This window comes from Taurulus bubalis (assembly GCF_910589615.1).
Source record: "Taurulus bubalis genome assembly, chromosome: 15".
NCBI classification, from domain to species: Eukaryota; Metazoa; Chordata; class Actinopteri; order Perciformes; family Cottidae; genus Taurulus; species Taurulus bubalis.
The window spans coordinates 13,136,841-13,158,239 of NC_136603.1; the positions used below are offsets into that span (position 1 = coordinate 13,136,841).

Here is a 21,399-nt window from a genome sequence, read left to right on the forward strand (position 1 = left end):
TTGTTTAAGCGTTTGCACATGTGACAAATATGTTTTGCTTAGTTGGTCGGTCTCTACAAGTTGAACCACAGCATGGAGGGGAGCAGATGAAATTGATGTCAAACAAAAAAACAACAGTAAATCAAGTTCAATGCCAAATCAAATTTGTTGCTGTCATGGGAAGTGAAGATGGAAAATGAAATATATTCTTTCTCCAGTGACTCAGTCCATCATATTGACATCTAAAATACATTTTAGAAAATTGCCTTGTCTTAAATATGTTCCTGTTCAATAAAAAGCGTTATTCCATCAAATTCAGAATGACCATGATGCCACACCCAAAATAAGACATCATTGTCCATCACATGGTTTTACTGAAAGTGTATCTAAGCTGTGTCTTTTCAGTCGAGAGTGTAAAGTGACTGAGTCAGATTTGACACGGTGAGTTAGTGAACCACATCCACACCTGCTCAGCCCCATCTCTCTGTTTTCTAGTTACATCCATTACCCGTCTTTGTCTCTTGACTCAAAATCAGTTTGATGGCAATGTATGTCTGAACTTCTGTTTGACATTCAGAGCATTAATAAGCAAACAACTATTTGCTATGTAAAGATATAGTGGAGTAATGTCTAACTGAGCAGAGAATGTAGTCACTCCCCCTCTGCGTGTTTTGTAAGCTGAGCACTTTTAAATAAAAGTAAACACTAAATGTGTTAATGTATATACAGTTGTTTTATGCTTGTAATTTTGCTCAATGAGCATTTTATGACCCATCACTGACTGTTTTACTTCATTAAATTAACTGTTACAGCCTGTTACATGCAGTCTAGAATTGATAATATAAAACAAGCTACACAATGCAAACGCTTGAGATATACTATTAATGAAAGTATCCTTAAAATGAGACACAATATATGTGTATATATATATGTATGTATGCATTCAGTAAATACAAGTTAATGTTGGGGAGGAATACATATTATTAAGCTCTTGATGGTGTGATTCATTTCTTGGTTTGAAAATTCTCAGGCAGTTCAATGCATCTTGTGGATCGAAGTCTTAAAGGTCAAAGATAAGATGCCATCTGGTCTGTGTCCTTGAGAGGAAGAAGCTCGGGGAGAGGAACACCATACTGGATGGTAGACTAATGTATTTACATTTTAGAGTTGGATTGGAGGCACAAAGGACAATCCACACGCTTAACTAAATTCTGCCGGTGTGTTCACAGAAGAAATGTCTCCCTGAGGAGTTATATGTTGATGAAAGCAGCAGAGACATTTTTTAAGTATTTATTTTATATATATCTGATTTTCCGGACCCTGCGAGACTTGAACTCTTCTTTTGTGAAGGTGGCCAAGCCGAAAATTAGTAACTACTTCTGTATTATGTGTGAAGTTTAGGAGGCTTGAGAGAGAGCGAGAGGGAGAAAGAGGGAGGGGGGGGTGGGGGGGGGAGTGAGAGGAAGGGAGAGAGAGAGAGGGAGTGAGAGAGGGAGTGAGAGAGGGAGGGAGAGAGGGAGAATACTGTATGCTCTCCAGTGTGCTCAGTGACTGGAGTTGAGTAATCACCTAGCAACTGCTGCTCAGAAGACTGACTGGCACTCCGCTGGTCTGACACTCTGCTCACTCTGCTCTCAGAGTGGCGTCCAGGCTGCGGTGACAGAGCTGCTGGATCATGCTGGACCATGCTCGATGTGACCCATGACTCTTAGGACTGGATTTACATGCTTGGAGTGTTTGTTAACACCTGGATTAAGAAGGTGTGGAGGACCTTCCAGTCATTAACAACAATAATAGGCTGTATGGGACGCTGGTAGCAGCTTTAGGTAATCTTTGCCAAACCTTTGAACAATCCAATGCATTTGTTTCATGAGAAGCACTGTGTTATATATGGGGAAAGTGAAAGAAATGCTGGTTAGACATTTGTCCAGAGTGGTTTTTCCTGGGGTTGCAGAACTATCAGTAAATTCAATCCAAATGTCAAAAGTAGAATTCAGTATTTTTTTAGACATTTTGAAGTTATATTCTGTTTTAGCTTGGGAGGAAAGTGAAAGTGAAACTCTTGGAAGGAGTTTTCCTCCCAATTGTTTCCCTTAAGTGGCCTGAAGTGTGCCTCTCAGAGTTCACAATAATCAGTGACTGCTTTGAGAACATGTGAGTTATGTAATCTGGGGTGAATTATTGAAAGTACAGCAGTGCATTCATGCATATTGATGCGCATAATGCAATAAGGTGATCAAGCGTGAACAACAGAGGAGGAGCACTGAGATGACTTGGTTTATATCTTCATTGGTGTGTTGTTCTGACACAGATAAGACTAAACTCATCTGTGAACTCTTGAAGGCAGAGCAAGAATATGCATCAGATAGAGATATGGACTCACTCCAAGGTGACAATCTTTACTTTTTTATACACAAGGTGTACGGGGGAAAACATGCACATTATTAGTAGAATATGGGGTTAAGATATATGTAAGAGTCAGTGTATGAGAGCATATTAGTGTAAACAGTTGACCTAGCTTCACTGGAGGAATACAGAATGGCACATCTGTTCTTGAGAGACGTTTGTAAACTTCCTTTTCATGTAAGGATAAAAGCTGTGTGATGATGAAATTACTCTGAGATGTCTGTATACTTTACATGCTTATTAGTCTAGTACATCAAATGTTAGTTATTTAAACTGTTTGAACTTCATAAGTTTCAGAAAATATCACTTTCAGAGACAGATTTAAATTGCATTTGCTTTTCTATTGGAATTTATGATAAAAAATATGACTATTTTTGACAGTGTTTGTATGCTCAAAATACCAGCGTAATACAATGGGTATTGCTAACAATGGCTAACAATTGCTAACCTTGCTGGAGCAAAGTTTTCCTACATGTTGGACTGGAATGGAGTCATCTCGGATGTGACTTTATTCCTAGCTCCAATTTACGATTTCTGAGCTAAATGGAACGCAGCATCACTCCCAGTTATCTTGACAATGACTGTTGTCTTTCAGTTTTGAGCACTTTTTGGAAATTAATAATACAAATAATCTGGATATTTGATAAAGGGTTTAAAGTACAATACTGAGTCCTCAAAAGAAGTAAAGTAAGAAACATCCCGTCATCAAGCTTCAAATTGTGGGTCGTGAGATTAGAAGCCACCAAGTCAATACACTGTCGGATTCTGGGTCAATAATGGAATAATTAAGCTAATTTGACTATGATGCAGCGGTGACTTGTTATTGATTATAATTATTCTGAATTTGCCTCAGGTCTGACTCGCATGTCTGATTGACCCACTAGTCATGCTTGCCTTGTTTCGGCACTTGCTAATAATGTACCACATTCACCGCAATTCTGTAGTTCTGTAATTGTGTATCTGATCGTTTAAAATTATAATTTTTTTATGGCCAAATGTTTTTGTATCACTCTGTCATATTCTTTGAGTTACATGAGATGCTAAAAAACTAAAACGATTTATTGGTTCTCCAACTAAGATATGCTTTCTCTACTAGAATTAAGGAATATATTGATGTTTCAGCGTACTAATTGTGATGGATTTTATGTCGGGTTGAAATCTGTCAAAAGGGATTTTTAAGGAGCCTTTGGGGATCAAAGACCTTCTATTGTAAGTCATGAATGTGACTTCTTTATTATCATGCAAGTGGTTGTAACACCTGCCAGTTGCTCAGAGTAAATCAATGAAAAAGATGGTCAATTATTATGTTTATTCTATATACACAGATTGACACTATACATTGTGTGACTACACCATTGTGCTTGCTGTCTGGATGTCGTGACAGATTATTTCACACAGTTGAACACGCCTAAAGGTTTATCCGTGCTTTACACAGGGTGCAGTCAAACACATTTGTACCGCTAATACAAAAAGGACATTCTTTTCAGAGCTGTCTGTGAGTCCCATTGTGGCTTTTTTGTGCCTTATGACTATTGACTGTCCAAATGTTGGTTATTGTTGATATGTACAGTGAAAGACTACGGGGAGGCACAGCTGCACATGACACATTTAGTAAATTTATGTAAACAAGGCGTATACATCTTTGAGTCTTAGGGCCTTTTATGTATTCAATATAACATTGTATCACAATTGTAGTATATTTACTGTGTAAATCTCTCTACTTGGTGTATGACATGATTCCATCCATCCATGCTACTATTAGCTTCCGCTTATCTGAGGTCGGGTCGCGGGAGCAGCAGGTTTAGGAGGGTGTTCCAGATGGCCATGAGCAGTGAGATACCCAAATAATTGGCGCACACTCTCCGGTCCCCACTCCACAGGCCGCACTGAAGAGACATGTCAGCCAAGACAGCCCAACAATGTCCAGAGCCTTCAGCATCTCAGGGTGAATCTCTTTGACTACCTCAACAACCTCCGCCGTCTTCCCTCGAGTCTTCAAACTCTGCCTCCTCCATGGAGGACGTGTTGGTATTGTTCAGGAGTTCCTCAAAGGATTTGTTCTACCGCTCGATAATATCCCCAGTCTGGGTCCTCGGTTCTCTACCCCTGCTGAACACAGCATGAGACACACCCTACTTTTCCTTTCTGAGTCGTCTCACGTTTTGCCAGAACTTCCTTGAGGCCCACAGAAAGTCCTTCTCCATGGTCTTTCCGAACTCCTCCCACACTCTGGGTTTTTGCCTCTGCAGCCCCGGTATCTGTCTGCTGTTTCCAGAGACCGTTGGGCCAGCCATGCTTGAAATGCCTCCTTCTTCACCTTCACGGCCTTCTTCACCGCTGGTATCCAGCAGGTTCTCGGGTGGCCGCCACAACAGGCACCGATTACCTTCCAACCACAGCTCCTGGCAGCCGCTTCCACAATGGAGGCTTTGAACATGGCCCACTTGGTTTCCATGTCCCCAGGCTCTTCCGGCATACACAAGAAATTCTTCCGAAAGTGGAAGTTGAAGACCCCTTCTGGGAACTGGGAACGTCAGCCAGACGTTCCCAGTTCACCACACGCATGGTTTTAACAGGTCTGTCCGGCAGCCTCCCGGCCATCTGATCCAACTCACCACCAGGTGGTGATCAGCTGACAGCTCTGCTCCTCTCTTCCCCCGAGTGTCCAAGCCAAGATGATAAAATGGGATTAAAATGATAAAGTCTAATGTGAAAATAATCATACTGATTCATTTAAGGATAGTTAGCCATATTGTGGAAATAGACATATCCACTTTCTTGCCAAGTATTACATTAGAAGATCAATACCACTCTCTTGACTTTATGGTAAATATGAAGCCACTGCCAGCAGCTGGTTAGCTTTGCGTAAAGACTGGAAACAGGGGGAAACAGCTAGGCTGGCTCTGTCCGAAGATATATGTTAGACGAGACATAAAGTTTAAAATTTCACAGTGCACAGACAGAGCAGAACTGCAATTAATAATTATTTGGATTAATTTGGTAATCTGCTGATTACTTTCTCAATTCATTGACTAAACATTTAGCCCATAAAAGTCTGGGGAAAAACTCCTTTCCAGTAAAGACAGTAAACATTACTTAAATGATGAATTGATCATCAACATAGTTGCTGATGAATTGTCTAATGATTTAATCTTAAATAGAATACGCTTCTACAAAATGAAAATCAAAACAACACTGAAAAGTCTATGACTCTGTCAAGCTGGAGAATGTAAAATAATCAAATGCATGGTGTGTCATTAGAGTCAGAGACATCAATACTAATATAATAGAAATTGAGTGCTTTTTACACACCTGACAATGTAAGCCTCTTTTTAAACAACACCCCCACCCTCCGTACTGGATTCAACCCCTCAGGGAACCCGGCTCTGAGGGGTTGAGTTAATTTGTTAATGTTTAAGTACTCCTCCCTAATCCTAAATCCTTTAATTGACAACAAAGATACACAGATAGACTTGTTGAGGTGACTCTTTGAATATGTAAATCTGTTGTTTGCATGTGTACAAAATCCCCTCCACAAAAGTTACATTTTAATAATCTGAGTGTGGTGTTAGACATCAATCTGTATCTTTTAGTGTATTATTGAGCAGCATATCAATCCCTGTTTTGGAGTAGATACATGGTTTGAAGACTGAGGTCACTGAGCGATTCTAAACTGCTTCTTAATTGAGGAGTAAAGCTGTGCGTCCCTGAAGGGTTGCTAAAGTGATTAACTGACTTCAGGGAGTAGAATTGAATTTAAAACATGACCTCTGAGAGTACATTACACATGCAGGAACAAATGGCTCTGTGGTTCTAGCTTTCGTTCAGTCTCCTCTGACCAGTTGATAGCGAGGTAGAGAGAACTAAGTGGTCCTCAATCAGCTTTTAATCGACTCAGAACGTAGTTGCTTCGGCACATAATACGTTTTTGTGTGTCTTTCGCCGCAAATTAATCTTTAATCTTGATCAGTCAGTCTGCTTGACAAATTGTTGAAAAACATTTTAAGAATCAGCACATGTCTATTAAAGTACATACTAAATGTAGTGAAGATGCTTGTATATGATCAAATGTTTCTTCAGTACTTTCTGTTAGAGAAAAAACACTCATGGCAGAATAGAAAGCCCCATTACATAATAATTATTAAGCAACCTCTGTTTTGCAAAATCCAAATATCTCATGATATTTTGTTAGTTAATGTATGGTAATGATAAAAGCAAAACAATTTAAGTTTGCCAAAGGGCCATTAATACTATTGTATAAGGCTATATATTTGTATAACTCATTGTTTATGGTTGTTCGGCATCTTTGTACAACAGTGTCACGAAAAAAACATTTACACGAGTGCATGCATGCAGTATGATGTTTATTACATAACATCTGATGCTGCAGGGTACTGTGATGTAAGGAATGTACAGTTTTTATCATCATGCTCTGTTTGTTTGTGACTCTCTGCGCGGCTGTAGCTCAGTGGGTTGAGCGGGTGTTCCCATTTCGGTTCTTTATCCGGCACTGAGAGACACTGAACCCTAAGTTGCTCCGGGTGCTTTACAGCAGTGTTCCTAAATGGTTCGAGTGGATTAAATGGAGTGGTTCATGAAAATAAGTTTTCAGTTTCACCTTGCACAACATTAAGGATCTGATTATGACTGTCTTCACTGATGGTGATCCTGTGCTGTAGAGCTGTGTGCGAGCGGTTCAATAACAAATGCAAGATCTCAGATCAACATTTTTAAAATGTCCCCTGAAGCGCCAGCTGTGAATGTCAGCTGTTGAGTTACAGCATGTGCCTTACACCATTGTCCATGGTGAGAAACTGATGAGACATAAGGACAAAGTTTTCTTCACCAAATACACAATGTGCTGCAGGCATATTACCACTGTTTCACACATTTCTGTCAATAAGAAAAATATCTTGTCATATGACTGATGACTGATCAGACTGTTTTTTCTTTATTTTCATAGAAATATCATCAGTGCATGGCTGGACTGCTCGCCCCACCATATGGTGTGATGGAAAGTGATTGTAGTGGTGACAGTAAGTATTACTGTTGTGAGGGGTTGTTGAGTGGTGTAGGCTCTACAGTCACACATTGTGTCACAATGTTACTTTTAATTCAATTTGATTGGGATCTTCATAACAACATTAGACTTTAAAATATTACAGCGCAGACGCTTCCAAATGTTCAAATGTTGCAGTTGCTGTGGTGCATCATCAGAAACAGGTAGAGCAGTGCATTTGGTTTACTTTCATATTAGTTACTCAAGATTTAAAGATAAGAAGAAAAAAAAACTAAATCGTAGTGATGACGTCATAAAGTAAATTTGAATGCAGATTTTTATCAAGATGAAGAAATTGTTTCCAGTAAATGCCGTCACTTTACTATGTAATATTTCCAGAAGTAACTGTGATTTTGTTTGTATAATGAGATCTGACAGTCTTTAGGTGGTGTAATAACACATATAATAATATGATCTTATTTTGTACAATATGTAAAAATATGTTTACTGTCTGTCCCTCCTTCATCCTATCCCAATGTGATAAAGGCCTATACTTTTATTTATGCTTTTCCGTTGCAAGTTAATTTAATATTTACTTCACTTTGCTCAAACAGAGCACTTAACGTCAAAAGTAATTTACCATAAAAATGACGAACAGCAGTGAGAAAGTCCAGGGAGTTTGTCGTCTTACTGGAAGCTTGTTTACTGTATGTTGCAACTTATCTTTTGAAAGGGTTTGTAAATGATGGATAATTTTAAAGAAAATGTTATCCTGGTTTATGTTCCAATCAAAGAGGATTTGATTGTCTGCTGCAGCCTCATGGGCTGCTTTTAAAAGTGGATGTGTCTGCTTTAGTATTCATCCCTGTTTCGTGCTGTGGAGCAACACTGTACGAGCAGAGCTCTGGGCGTCTTTTGCAGTATACAGTACAATACTTAGGAGATTTACAGTATGTACTCTATGCATGAATACACCAAGACAGAAACCACATAAGCATCAAGCGGCTGTAAGCTGATGCACTTTCATGTACAGTACATCCACAGCAGCGTAGGGGTTCTGTAACTGTAGTGGTGAATGAATTAAACATATGTTTAAATAGTTAGTTACAACGCTGTGCTTCTACAGCACTTTGGTGCTTTTAAAGTCAGCATTGTTTTATTCAGTCATGCATTAAGTACCGCTCTTCCTGAGCACCTTTTTAAAGCACACTTATCTTACCATTAATGTTCAATAAAACAAAACACTTCCCTCTCAACTCTGACATACTCCAACTGAATCTGATCTTTTGCCAACAAATTCAATTTTAGATTTGTAATTCATATTTACTATTGTATTCATCGCTCCCATGTGATGATGTGACTAAATTGATATGACACTTGAATGAGTTGCCTGATATCACTTGGATGATATGGCAGCATCACAAATAAAATGATGGACAGCTGTATTAACTTCTAGAAAAACAAAACAGTAAACTGGCACAGATTATGATCAGACCCGCAGCATATAAATAGAAATGCAGTCCCAGAGTGTGTAGGAAGATGACCTTTATGTACTCTATCGACAATTTATTTCCAATAATACTTTATTAAATGACAATGTGAAATAAATGTAATAACCTTCAGCAGCAAACAGATATAATTAGTCATTAGTTGGTGAACAAATTTCCCTCAGGAGTTGGTGGAGACCAAAAACGGAGCTTAAAGAGAATATTAGAATTAATTCAGCAGATGCTTGAGTTTCCTGGATGTTTAGCCAGATGCACAATATTACACTCCTGTGTTCCGCTTTCTGGGGATTGTGTGGATTCTTTATCTGATTTTGTTTTACAGCAGTCTGAGAAGCATGTCTAAGAATAGCTGAGTTTCCCCTGCAGATACAGTTATGACTGGGCATCTCTGACTGATTATGCTCTTTGTCCTGGAGGGGAACTGTACAAGCTTAAAGCTCCAAACACTGAGAAATAACCACACCCGATAAACTTTGCACAACTGTCTCATTTCCTCATTGATTTGATTTCATAGAATTTTTTTAAACATAATTTTGCTGCCCATGTACAGTTGCCACCAGAATGATAACGTGTAATAGCTTGTTTATTCAAGGAGAAATGTAAATTAGAAAGCATTTTCACTATAGATTTGTTAGGAAATGTCAATTGTCTCCCAAAGGGAAGCGCACATGGAAGCCTAAATTATTTATCATGCCAGATCAATAATTGAAAATGAAATAAGATAGTCATTGAGTGGAGACACAAATTAGATTAAATGTGCTACTGTTATGGGTCTATTTTCTTTTTTATAATGGTGACATAAATGTCATATTTGTTTGTTTGATCAAAAGTGGAATAAAATATAATTGGATGATCTGCCATTATATTTAAACCAGACATTTCAAGTTCATTATGATATGTCGCATCTATTTCATTGTTTCAAAAGTCATACTAAATATGTTTATATGAACAGTATGTTGTTGTTCTTGTGAATATACTCCCATACTTCCCCAACAGGAATGCCGGACAAAGAGAACATAAGCAACAACTCATTTGTTTCTGTCTCCAAACATCAGAATAAGGTATTTTTCCTGACACACATGAATTATTTATCTGATTTATTGCGACCACAAGTTATGAAAGAGAGCGAGAGATGGAGATAAAATGAGAGGGTGAGACAATGCTGGTTCATTGGCCTTGTTCCTGTCTCGCAGAGTGTTACTGTACGTGAACATTTTGGAGACTATCCCTCATTCTGTGCCTGAGATAACGGCATCCGTTACCGTTACTTGCCTCTCCAAGACAGGACGGAAAAAAAGCGTGGAATGTGAAGTTTGTTTAAAGTTGATCTAAATATAAACAAGATGACTGAAGTTTTTGTCTCCATCCATAACAGTTCCTGTCCCACCTTTCTCCTGTTGTCGTTTCCTGCATTGAGAGCGTGGCACTGCAGCAGATTGATGATGCCCTTTGCTTTAGTCCTACATAGAGTTTAGTCCCAACACGGCCACAGAGTTGGACTGTTATGTAATAGAAAAAGTATTTGTATTCCTTTTATGTAACAAACAAACTGCTTTGATTTACTACATACTGTATTTGAATAATGCTTATGAAAGACCAGCTTCTTTTTGTACCAAGTGGATACATTTGACTTGTAAATAAATAATGAACTTAAAAGCCTTTACACAAATGCACGAGTTGAGCTGCTCTCTGAAGCATGCAGAATGCACTTTAAATGTCAAAGCCCCGCAGCCCACCCCATGGCCCCAGTGGGGAACAAAATTGACATTATCTGTGTCCCATTTAAGCAATTGAATTCAGCAGTCAAGATTCTGATAACAGACAATTATTTTAACTGAGAAGCAATATAGAAAGACATAAGTTCAATTAAAGTTGACAGCTAATGTCAACTGTGAGTCATACGGTAGCAGTGAGGAAGACATCCTGTGGCCCGCCGTGAGAGGAAAAACACTTGACTTGTCAGACATGCTGCTGTTTCCTTAATGCATTTTATTGCCAATTACTGCATTGGTGTTTCTTACAACAACTAACCTTTAATTTCACCCAATTTCTGTGATGTTGAACCCCAGTTTTATCGTCATGCATGTTTTATTTCAATTCTTCTCATATTTTTCTTTTGCAGAAGTCATTCATTGAAAGTCCAGCCAAATCCCACCTTAAATGCTTTTCTCAGGTAGTAAACACAATCATCCTTCTGTATGTAGGGGCCAGCCATTACCTGTTAATGTGGCAGGTAGTCAGTAGACGTCTACTGTGCTGAGATTTAACTTGAGTCCGACTGTGCAGGTCCCTTCTGAGAAGATACTGCAGGCGGGGAAGATTCTCCGTAACGCCATCCTCTCCAAGGCGCCTCACATGATCAGAGACAGGAAGTACCATTTGAAGACGTACAGGTTAGATGGCATCTTAATTCTTTGATATTTGTGAAAGAAGGAGCTCTTGTGCTCGTAAGCACTCTAGCTTTTGTCCACAGGGACTGCCAAAATCAACACAAAATTAAAGTTACTTGTTGTAGCTTTAACTTTCTGACTGAACATACAGGCTCCTTTATGGCAACACCCTGTTAACAGTTTAGTAAAACAACAGAAACAAACTAAAACAAACAAGAACAGGCAGGTTCAAATAATGAAAACAGACAAAACTGCTTTGCCTTGTATAAGATCTTATACAGACTGCTTCTGTCTTTTCTATAGGCAGTGTTGCGTGGGGACAGAGTTGGTTGACTGGCAAATACAGCAGAGCTCATGCATCCACTCTCGTATTCAGGCTGTGGGCATGTGGCAGGTGCTGCTGGAAGAAGGTGTTCTCAACCACGGTGAGACTCTGTGTGAGGTCTGTGTCTGCAGCACGTGTACGTGCAAAGCAGTGATTATTAAATTCATTTGAGTCCTGCTGTCTGTGCCTGTGTTGTTGTGACGCAGTGGACCAGGAGCTGAGCTTCCAGGACAAGTACCTTTTCTACCGCTTCCTAGATGACGAGCAGGAGGACGCTCCTTTACCGGATGAGGAGGAGAGGAAGGAGAGTCAAGAGGAGCTGCAGGACACCTTGCTCCTCCTCTCGCAGATTGGACCTGATGCTCACATGAGGATGATTCTGAGGAAACAGTACGACTATAAAACAATACTCTCTGAAGCAATTCAAAACAAAGTGAACTGGTGTTTTGGTGTAATGCTTTTCTTTACATACTTCCTGTTTTGCAGTCCGTCTGAAAGAACACCAGATGATTTAGAGATCATTTATGAAGAGCTACTCCATATAAAGGCCTTATCTCACCTGTCCACCACTGTGAGTTCTCTGTCTTATGTGGCAATATGAATTATGTTGTCACTGGGCAGACTTTAAGATTCATGCTTCTGTCTCTTGTGGCAGTGAAACACTTGTTCAACTTCTCAGACTCTTGTTACATTTAAAGGCAGAGTGAAGGACAAGATGCAAGCATGCAAATTACACACCCTCCTGTACTTATGTAGTCATTTCAGTACTAATCATCACATATTTTGATTGCTGTTCCGTAAGTAAAATTGTTAATTTGCATTGCTGCTGGGTTTCACTCAAAATTGGGTGAGAACTGCTGGACACTGCCTACCTTTTTGATAGAGAATAACACTTTGCATGCTGTACTCTTTCTGGTTGCTCGACATTGCACTAGTAAGTAAACTTAATTTCTGTCCATATTGATCCTCCTGAGCAATACATCTGTCTACTCTGCAGGTAAAGAGAGAACTGGCAGGAGTGCTGATCTTTGAGTCTCATGCCAAGGCAGGGACAGTGTGTAAGTAATGCGGGGAAATAAGTAGTGTCACGGTCACGAGTCAGAATGAATCCAACAAATCCCAGGCTAGGGAATATCAGATCACCAAAACCTTTCTTTGTTTCTTTTCTCTCTCAGTGTTCAATCAGGGCGAGGAGGGAACATCATGGTACATTATTTTGAAGGGCTCAGTCAACGTTGTTATCTATGGAAAAGTAGGTATTTCTCCAGATGAGATCAAATTACTTCTAAAATCTCAAAAATTATTATATTGCTCTGACCAGGACATTAACTTATTGGTAAGTAACTGATCGGTACGGTGTGTGTTGCAGGGTGTTGTTTGCACTCAACATGAGGGAGACGACTTTGGAAAGCTCGCTCTTGTCAATGACGCCCCCCGCGCTGCCTCAATCATCCTGAGAGAGGACAACTGTCACTTCCTGACAGTCGACAAAGAAGACTTCAACAGGATTTTGAGGGTGAGTTTCTTTTGATGCTGTTACAGTAATATTTAATATAGTTATATTGCCCTCTGTTGGCAAAACCTCAGCATTGCAGCCATACAAGTTATGTAATGTATCCTTGGAGCTAGTACTCCAGCCCTCTGCACCCATTGGCCATCTAAATATGAATTATGTTGGTAATGACTTGTGTTACTTCAAGAAAGAGATAAAAGGCAGCTTTGGATACCAACTTCTGTGGAAAACTTCCATCTAAGAGTCCAAAAGCCGTCACTGTTCTGTCTGAAATAAAGCAGCAGTGATTTGAGAGTCTGCACCTGGATGTGAATGCATGTGGTGCTCCAGCAGGTCTGTAATGTAAATAATGTGAACATCTAGTAACAATGAGGTAAATCCATTTAAATGGCTTGAATATGTAAACACTCTCTGCTAACCTCTGAGCAAAAGACCCATAATATACAGTTTCCCCTTAAGTAGCTAAAGGTTAAAAATCACATTCCTTGCACCATTCCACCAAATATAAACTACACAGAATGAGTTTGTAAAGACTGACCCCCGACACGCCGCTCCTTGTTCAGGGGGTTAACCAACCTTCTCCCTAATTAGGGGTAAAATACTTTTTTTTTGCAACAATAACACTGAGAAGTAATTTGGTTTCTTGGGTAAATAAAATAAAAAATATATGTTTTATAATATATATAATATATTTTGTATTATGTTAGTTTCTATTTGAAATACATTCACATTTCTTATGAAGTAGCAACCACCACAGTAGACTCTAGACTGTGTTAAGACTTTATTGCGTTGTCATGAACTCTATTTAAGCCTTCTGCCTGCTGCTGTTAGCGTGGTTGTGACTGTTTGCCGGACAAGCCAACTAATCCACTGCTCGGTGACCAAAGCCAAGTGTTGTGGCACTTTCTCTGCAGCAGGGAACATGACGGCTGGCACTGATGCCGAGAGCAGAGAGGAGTCAAACCTCTCTGTAATTTTGAGAAGGTGGTGTCAACATTGTGTTCGGTTTATAACGCGCTAGTGTTAGAAGGGACACCTCACGTTCACTAAAACAGTAATAAGCTCAGATAGAATTACATGCACACAACCTTCCAGTGTGTTGTTAAAATTATTATATCTGTTTAACTGTCAGCTCGAACAGCTTCTCACTCACTCTGTGTATTAAAATGCATAATTTATGTGTATGCACTGTGTGTGTGTATTTGTGTGAAGGATGTGGAGGCCAACACGGTACGCCTGAAGGAGCACGGCCAGGATGTTCTGGTGTTGGAGAAGAGTCTCGGCAGCTGTCAAACCTCCAGCCACGGAGCCTCGTCCTCCCATTACAAGTAAATGTACCCACAATCCACTGCACTGGTTAGAAGCTCAAATGCAGTACTAGTTTACTTGTTATAATATCTATTCAGTCGGACAGCAAGACATAGTAAACTGCTGTTGAATATAATTACAATACTTTACACTTTGTTACGAGTTCAGTCAATGGTGAAACGTGCTTTTAAAAATGTTGATGATGATTTAACACAGCCTTCCTTTTTAAGTTAATTGCGATATTTTGAGATATCTTTGCAGTCTGATGTAATGTAAAAAATCTTGTGTGGTGTTACCTATATTGTGATGATATTGTTATTGCAGGATATGTTATTGCAGGTGTGTTAGTACTTTGAAGATCGGGTCTGTTGCATTAGCTCTGCCTCCCTTTTCAAATTCTGTATTTGTAGGAGACTATTTTCAGCTGTGGATTAATACACGTTTGGTGCTTTAGTGATATTTTAATGATATATTATTGATATGCATGTAGGATCGACTCAGAATCAACTCAACACGTCACCCAGTGAAACAATGTGGCTTTTCAATGTTAGTTTTTTCAATAGTTTGTCGAGTAGAGATGAGACATAGAAATCTTTGGCTAAACATTATTTCATTATTTGTTTTGGTCTGTCAATATGAAAAATATAGAATATCACCAGCTTTATCCTTAAAACCGTTTAATGTACCTTGTGGATACTGACTCCATCAGTCAGTGTGACAGCAGATGAAAAGGCTTCCTGGCCATGTCTGAGGCACAGGCACAGAGCAATCCTGTGCATTTCAGCAGCCAACACGAGTTATCTTCATAGAAGCATCTGTCACTGCACCACTGTGGCTGTAATATAGAGGGACACATTAATGGTTATGATGGCCCTCACTCCTTGGGGGGAAAATAAGGCCTGGCAAGTCACAATTACTTGTTTGGGGTTGCCCTCTAATCAACTCGGCTACTCACACATGAGAGTGTCAAGACTATGAGGAAAACACAACATGTTTTGTGCGGCTCCCACTTGTGATAATGAAAACAACTGAGGCTGGATTGCGTTGATTCTCCTTCACTGACAAGATGCCCCTACATTTTTACTTTGGCTTCTCTGACAGCTCTTAGCCCAGACTCCCCTTAATCTTCAACCGGGCCAAGAACCCTGTGATTGTAAATAGGATTGTTATCAAATGAAGCAATCACAGACACACGTTCAAGTAAGACAAATCAGTCGAGGGCCACGGAGGTGTCACAGATAATTTAGAGCCAGTGCTTCTTGATTAGTAAAGGGTGTGTTTTATCCTGTGTTGCTCCAGATACAAGGTAATGTTGGGGACCCCGGAGAAGATTTTGGAGCACCTCCTGGAAATGATGCGATTGGATTCTCAATTCACAGAGTCAGGTACTACTCGGCATGCAATGCCTAGCATGTCAGATTAGAGCCATCGAATACAATCTATCAGTATGGTGATCATTTACTGTGAAGGGTTTTCCTTTATGCTGTATATTCTCTCTGCCTTAGAGTTTCTCTCTTCTGTCCTCTGCCTGCTGCTCTGCACTGACCTGTTTGTTGTCATCTATAATTAGCCACTTCTCACAGAGCTGATCTAATTACTCTCGCTAGTGTGGATACAATATGGTCTTCATTTGCCTGCAGAGGTGACAGAGAAAGCACCATGCAGGATCAAGGCATGGTGGCTCTAGTGGCCCTTTGATCTGCTCTAACACAGGTGTCTGACGTAACCTTTTTTTTTTTTTTTTAACAGACTCAGCCTTAGAGGACTTTGTGCTCACGCACTGTGTCTTCATCCCAAACAGTAAACTTTGTCCGGTGTTGATGGCCCAATATCCTTTGAGCACAATGCTACCTAATGTCGTTGGATGTAAAACTGACCTGAAAAAAAAACCTTCCTACTCTGCTCTACTTACACTGTTTTCATCTTTAACTGCTGTGCACCTACCATGCTCAGGCTCTGCAGGGCTCTGAACAGGAAAAGCTGGACTACACACTTAACAACAAGCGCAGGGTGATCCGCCTGGTGATGCAGTGGGCTGCTGTACATGGAGATCACCTGCAGGAGGAGGACGCCTCTGGGGCCTTCCTAGAGGTCAGCATAGAGATACAGTTAACGTTAAAACCACTGGTATAACTACTGCTATAGGTGCAGCAATGTGATTTAATAATCAATAATCATCAGTAAAGACAGATTCACACAAAAAGTGTCATTTTCGTGGATATTGGTTGCACAAATAACACTGCCTCTAAACTCTAAACTAAGTCTCACTGTTTTTACCTGGAATGTACTACTGGCACCTTATTTAGAACAGCAAGCAAATACTTGCATCAAAGGTGTGTAGTCATAAGTGGATACCTGCCAACCAATATGAGTAGATAATTTTCCCTTGGTGATCATGGTATAAAACAGATTTATGATTCTTAATAAATGTTTACAACATAGTTTATACTTGCCCTGAGCTATAAGGCTCGGGATGAATATTGCCTGCATTTACATGTTTGTTCTTTGATTTGTGTCTATGATATAACTCCAGATGTTACTCAGAATTAAATATGTTTTTGTTTACTAAATGCTTCTTTTTATTCTTGTTGTCTTTTGCAGGAGTTTCTCGTGGCAGTATCTAATGATGCCAAAGCAGTTCCAGCCCTCAGGGACCACCTCACAGAACTAGAGAGAAGTCTAAAACGAAAGTAAGTGAATGGATGAATCTTAATCCTGAAGCTGGCTATGTGTATTTATCATCGTGTACCCACCATGATCCTACAGTGCACATCATTAAAGCAATGGGCAGGTTTTATTGGTATATGAAAAAATATGCAAAACATTAACTTAAAAGTTGCTTATTGTTTAATGTTTTAGCACTGAAGATGCCAGAGTCTCACAGAAAAAGGTATGGAACTGACTGTTCTTTTCAAATTAAAGTTAATGTGCAAAAATGTCATGATAACTGAACCTGTTCAACATTACAGCACAAAGTCCTACTGCGACAATTTAGTATGGGAGATGAGAAGCTTCAGAAACGTCAGCCCATCAAGAGTAATGATGAAAGTGAGTAAAGGATGTGGCTCCACATGCTTAGCTCAATGTATGATGCAACATTGGTCTCATACTAAAGAGGATCATATCAGTACGCTATTGCTACACTCTGCTGCCAGTCACTATTACATTATATCCACTATTTGAAACGTTTATTCAGCAATGTGCTACCCTCATTAGGTCTTAATTAGACACACCTGTTTGTTTGATACCGGCCCTCTACCTGCTTACCATGTAAAAACACATGACCACTTCTGTTAGCAGAATGCATTTACTTGTTAATGAGGATATTATTTCTGAGGAAATGAGTCATTGGTGTTCTTTGCCTCTTTTGCCTGCACACATCACACATGGAAATTGAATGTTTGCAAATATGCGTGATCAATTTCAGTTTTCATTGGCATTCTGGACAAGGTAGCTTAAGAATTGTCAATCTTATCCTCTTAAAATAAAGCAATTTCTGTTGCTTCACTTTGGTAAATCTTTCCAGAATTTCACAAGAAAAGAAAAGATTAGAGAAATTGTATGTGTAATAGATGAGGCTGTGAATCACCTCACGCAGATTTGGAACTATTGCTCTAATCTGACTGTCTCCATCGCTCCAGCACTGCTTTACCACTCCTTCCTTCCTTCTTGCTGACAGTCGCATATTTGCTCTGATTCACGCCTCCAGTTCTGCTCAAGGTCTACTGCTGTGACCACACCTACACAACGATTCGTGTACCTGTGGCCGCCTCCGTCAGGGAGGTCATCAGTGCTGTGGCCGACAAGCTGGGGTCAGCGGAGGACCTGCTCCTGGTCAACCTCAGTTCAGCAGGAGGTGAGAGCAGTGGCAGCTACATGTTAATCAAATGTGCGAAGGTGGCACAAGGGAGAGCCCAAGCAGGGTGACGTACTAATGAATCCCCAGTTGATTTAGTGAAAAAGTATGATGGCTGCTACAGTAGGTGCTAAATAATGGCTTTTGAAGCAGCTTGAGAAAAGCTTGAGCTCAGTTTTTGTCATGGCATTCAGTATGAGGCTGTTGGGTGGAGTTAGTGTCTGCTCCTTACTGTTGTGATATTCCATTGTCTCTGCCAGAAAACTCTAATGCAGCTCTTACTTGTCCACACTTAACCTTGCATTCTCCTTATTGAAGGCAAGTAAACGGATAAAGAGCTGTAGCTGCTGTCTTGCTTGGAGGTCATTATCATGCAGCTCATATTATATGGACAAGTGTCTACAGAAACACTAGCGGGTCTGTAAGGCTGCACTTTGAGCTGAATGCTAACATGCTAACAGCTAAATACTAACACGCTGTTAAGTCGATGGGTTTAACGGGTATAATGTTTACATGTTCACCATCTTAGTTTAGTGTGTTAGCACGCTAACATTTGGTGATTAGCCCTCAACACAAAATTGTGTGTGTCGGGGTTTTGCGAATAATTGAGCAAATGGACAATAAAAAGTAGAACCTTTTTTCACATTATGATGGTGCTATAAAGTTACATGGATGTATGTACCCTATGGTCTGTACCCAATTCCATGGTATGATCCTATTGTCCATTTGAAGAATGATCTATCGTTACATTAAACTGACTGTGTGCAACAATCTCCATAAAATAACTCACAAATGTATATCTTTTTAAACCCTTTTGTGTTATGTTTGTTCTCCAGAGAAAGTCATCTTTAAGCCCAATGATGTTTCAGTGTTCTCCACTCTCAGCATAAATGGACGGCTGTTTGCCTGCCGGAGGGATCAGTTGGATTCTTTGGTGGGTTAATCTCTAATTACACAGCACATTCTTATCATATAAAAGAGGGCTGACTGAAACCCTATGCAGAACTAGTAATATGTGTAATCTGTTGCTCTAAATTTTAGGATTTTATTTTACATGCTTTTAGAATCTAGCTTGCTTCTACGTAACCTAGTAAATGTGTAGATTTATTTTTATATATGAATGTATTTATTCCAAACTGCAGTATTTACTCTTGTAAGCAATCATCTTGTCTCCTTTTTAACATTTGAATATATTTTGTAAATTTATGTTTATTGTTTTTTATTGTTTTCTAGACGCCTTTACCGGAGCAGGAGGGGTCCTCTACTGGGCTATTGGCCAGCTTTGAGTTAATGAGCTCCAAAGATGTGGCGTACCACATGACTTCCTATGACTGGGAGCTTTTTCACTGTGTACATGAGGTATGACTGTGATATGAGACCAGGTGACATGAGCAAAACTGATTCGTTACTAGTACACTCGCATCAATTAAAGTTGATTTGTTTAAATGATTTCAGTTGATCCACTATTTTGTTCACAATAACTGTTTTTCTTTGGTGTCCAACAGCTTGAACTCATCTACCACACATTGGGAAGGAAAAACTTCAAGAAAACCACAGTGAACCTGGACCTGTTCCTGAGGAGGTTTAATGAAATTCAGTTCTGGGTGATCACCGAGATGTGTCTGTGTTCTCAGTTCAGCAAGAGGGTGCAGCTTCTCAAGAAGTTTATCAAGATTGCTGCTCAGTAAGTGGACTGTGTTTCACTGTCTATTCTGCTTTGACTCAGCTTGCAGTTGTGTTTATTCACTACTCTAACCTTTTCATGTTTTCTGTCAAAGCTGCAAGGAGTACAGAAACCTGAACGGCTTCTTTGCTATCATTATGGGACTAAGTAACCCAGCGGTGTGCAGATTGAGTCAGACCTGGGAGGTGGGTACCTGGCTGTTTCAAAAATGATTATTATCCTACCTGCAAGTTAACCCTCAGTGTCTTCTGTTTTCACAGAAACTTCCCAGCAAATTCAAGAGGTTTTATGGGGAATTTGAAAACTTGATGGTAAGTTAAAACAAGACATGCTCAAACCGTCTCCATGAGTTGTCGGTCCAGCATTTCTTGCACAGTCAGCTGGTCAAATGTGGGTTCAGAAGCATCATCCTGGAGCAGCAGTGTGATGGATCTGTTTAACACGGTGACAGCAGATCTCAGAACAGTGTGATTGTTTCCACAGGACCCGTCCAGGAACCACCGGGCGTACCGACTGACAGTTGCCAAGCTGGAACCTCCCATTATTCCCTTCATGCCGCTGCTGATCAAAGGTCAGATTTGTTGATTTGATGAGCATTTATTTTCAATGTAACATCAGTTTGATCTGTACAACAGCTTTAACCATCTAAACAATTCGTCTTTTACAGACATAACATTCACTCATGAGGGCAACAAGACATTTATTGACTATTTGGTCAATTTTGAGAAAATGGTGAGGCTCTGAAAGTGCAGATTATTGTCTAACAGTTGGTGTAAATCATTTGTTTTAGCGATTCACTTAATTGCTAATATCTGTTGCTGATTATAGCTCTTTGTCTTTCAGCGGATGATTGCTAACACGTTGAAAATAGTGAGATACTGTCGGAGCCAACCATTCAGTGAGTGTGCAACCCAAAAGGTTTATTTCATAGTGATGGAAATTGGGAGGAAATATCAAATGGTTTGATTACAGATAATGTATTTAAATTATGCTCCAGTTCCCTGTTAATTAAATAATTAATTTAACCATGTTTTACTTTCCAATTGAATCAGGCCCAGATTCACCTCTGGCCAGCAAGAACCACCCAGAAGTTCGGACGTACGTACGTCAGCTCAAGGTGATCGACAATCAAAGGACGCTCATGCAGCTCTCTCATGGACTTGAGCCCCGCAGGTCTTGAAACCACTCAGGGACAGAAATGTTACACTGATGCTGCTTCACTAAATGCCATGCGCTTGCATTTAGATGCATTTACTCCAACACAGGCAATCACACGAGGTGTCAGATAATGGGATATTGTTTCAGATGCCTGACTTGTTAAGCCCTTTATTACAGTAATTTGTGATACTTTAACAGCAGTAATTGTTGGTGGGTGAAGAACCTCTCATATCACAGCGCTGCAAGTCAAACAAGAGCGACAATTGAGGGAAT

At 39.8% G+C, this 21,399-nt stretch overlaps 1 protein-coding gene across 1 annotated transcript in view; it reads left to right on the forward strand.

Moving 5' to 3' along the window:
• Window positions 1-21,148, forward strand: part of rapgef4a (Rap guanine nucleotide exchange factor 4a) — a gene marked incomplete at both ends in the record, with an annotated part of 32,772 nt that extends 11,624 nt beyond the window's left edge. Inside the window, 25 exons of the mRNA XM_079230898.1 lie at window positions 7,349-7,425; window positions 11,166-11,285; window positions 11,586-11,707; window positions 11,814-11,997; window positions 12,094-12,178; window positions 12,605-12,665; window positions 12,783-12,859; window positions 12,977-13,123; window positions 14,333-14,448; window positions 15,728-15,813; window positions 16,178-16,294; window positions 16,362-16,519; window positions 17,030-17,118; window positions 17,288-17,318; window positions 17,398-17,476; window positions 18,138-18,284; window positions 19,121-19,218; window positions 19,518-19,643; window positions 19,790-19,968; window positions 20,063-20,153; window positions 20,229-20,279; window positions 20,452-20,539; window positions 20,636-20,700; window positions 20,812-20,872; window positions 21,027-21,148. Coding sequence (XP_079087024.1) covers window positions 7,349-7,425; window positions 11,166-11,285; window positions 11,586-11,707; window positions 11,814-11,997; window positions 12,094-12,178; window positions 12,605-12,665; window positions 12,783-12,859; window positions 12,977-13,123; window positions 14,333-14,448; window positions 15,728-15,813; window positions 16,178-16,294; window positions 16,362-16,519; window positions 17,030-17,118; window positions 17,288-17,318; window positions 17,398-17,476; window positions 18,138-18,284; window positions 19,121-19,218; window positions 19,518-19,643; window positions 19,790-19,968; window positions 20,063-20,153; window positions 20,229-20,279; window positions 20,452-20,539; window positions 20,636-20,700; window positions 20,812-20,872; window positions 21,027-21,148 — 2,577 coding nt within the window. The remainder of the gene's footprint in view (window positions 1-7,348; window positions 7,426-11,165; window positions 11,286-11,585; window positions 11,708-11,813; window positions 11,998-12,093; window positions 12,179-12,604; window positions 12,666-12,782; window positions 12,860-12,976; window positions 13,124-14,332; window positions 14,449-15,727; window positions 15,814-16,177; window positions 16,295-16,361; window positions 16,520-17,029; window positions 17,119-17,287; window positions 17,319-17,397; window positions 17,477-18,137; window positions 18,285-19,120; window positions 19,219-19,517; window positions 19,644-19,789; window positions 19,969-20,062; window positions 20,154-20,228; window positions 20,280-20,451; window positions 20,540-20,635; window positions 20,701-20,811; window positions 20,873-21,026) is intronic.
• Window positions 21,149-21,399: the final 251 nt, after the last annotated feature.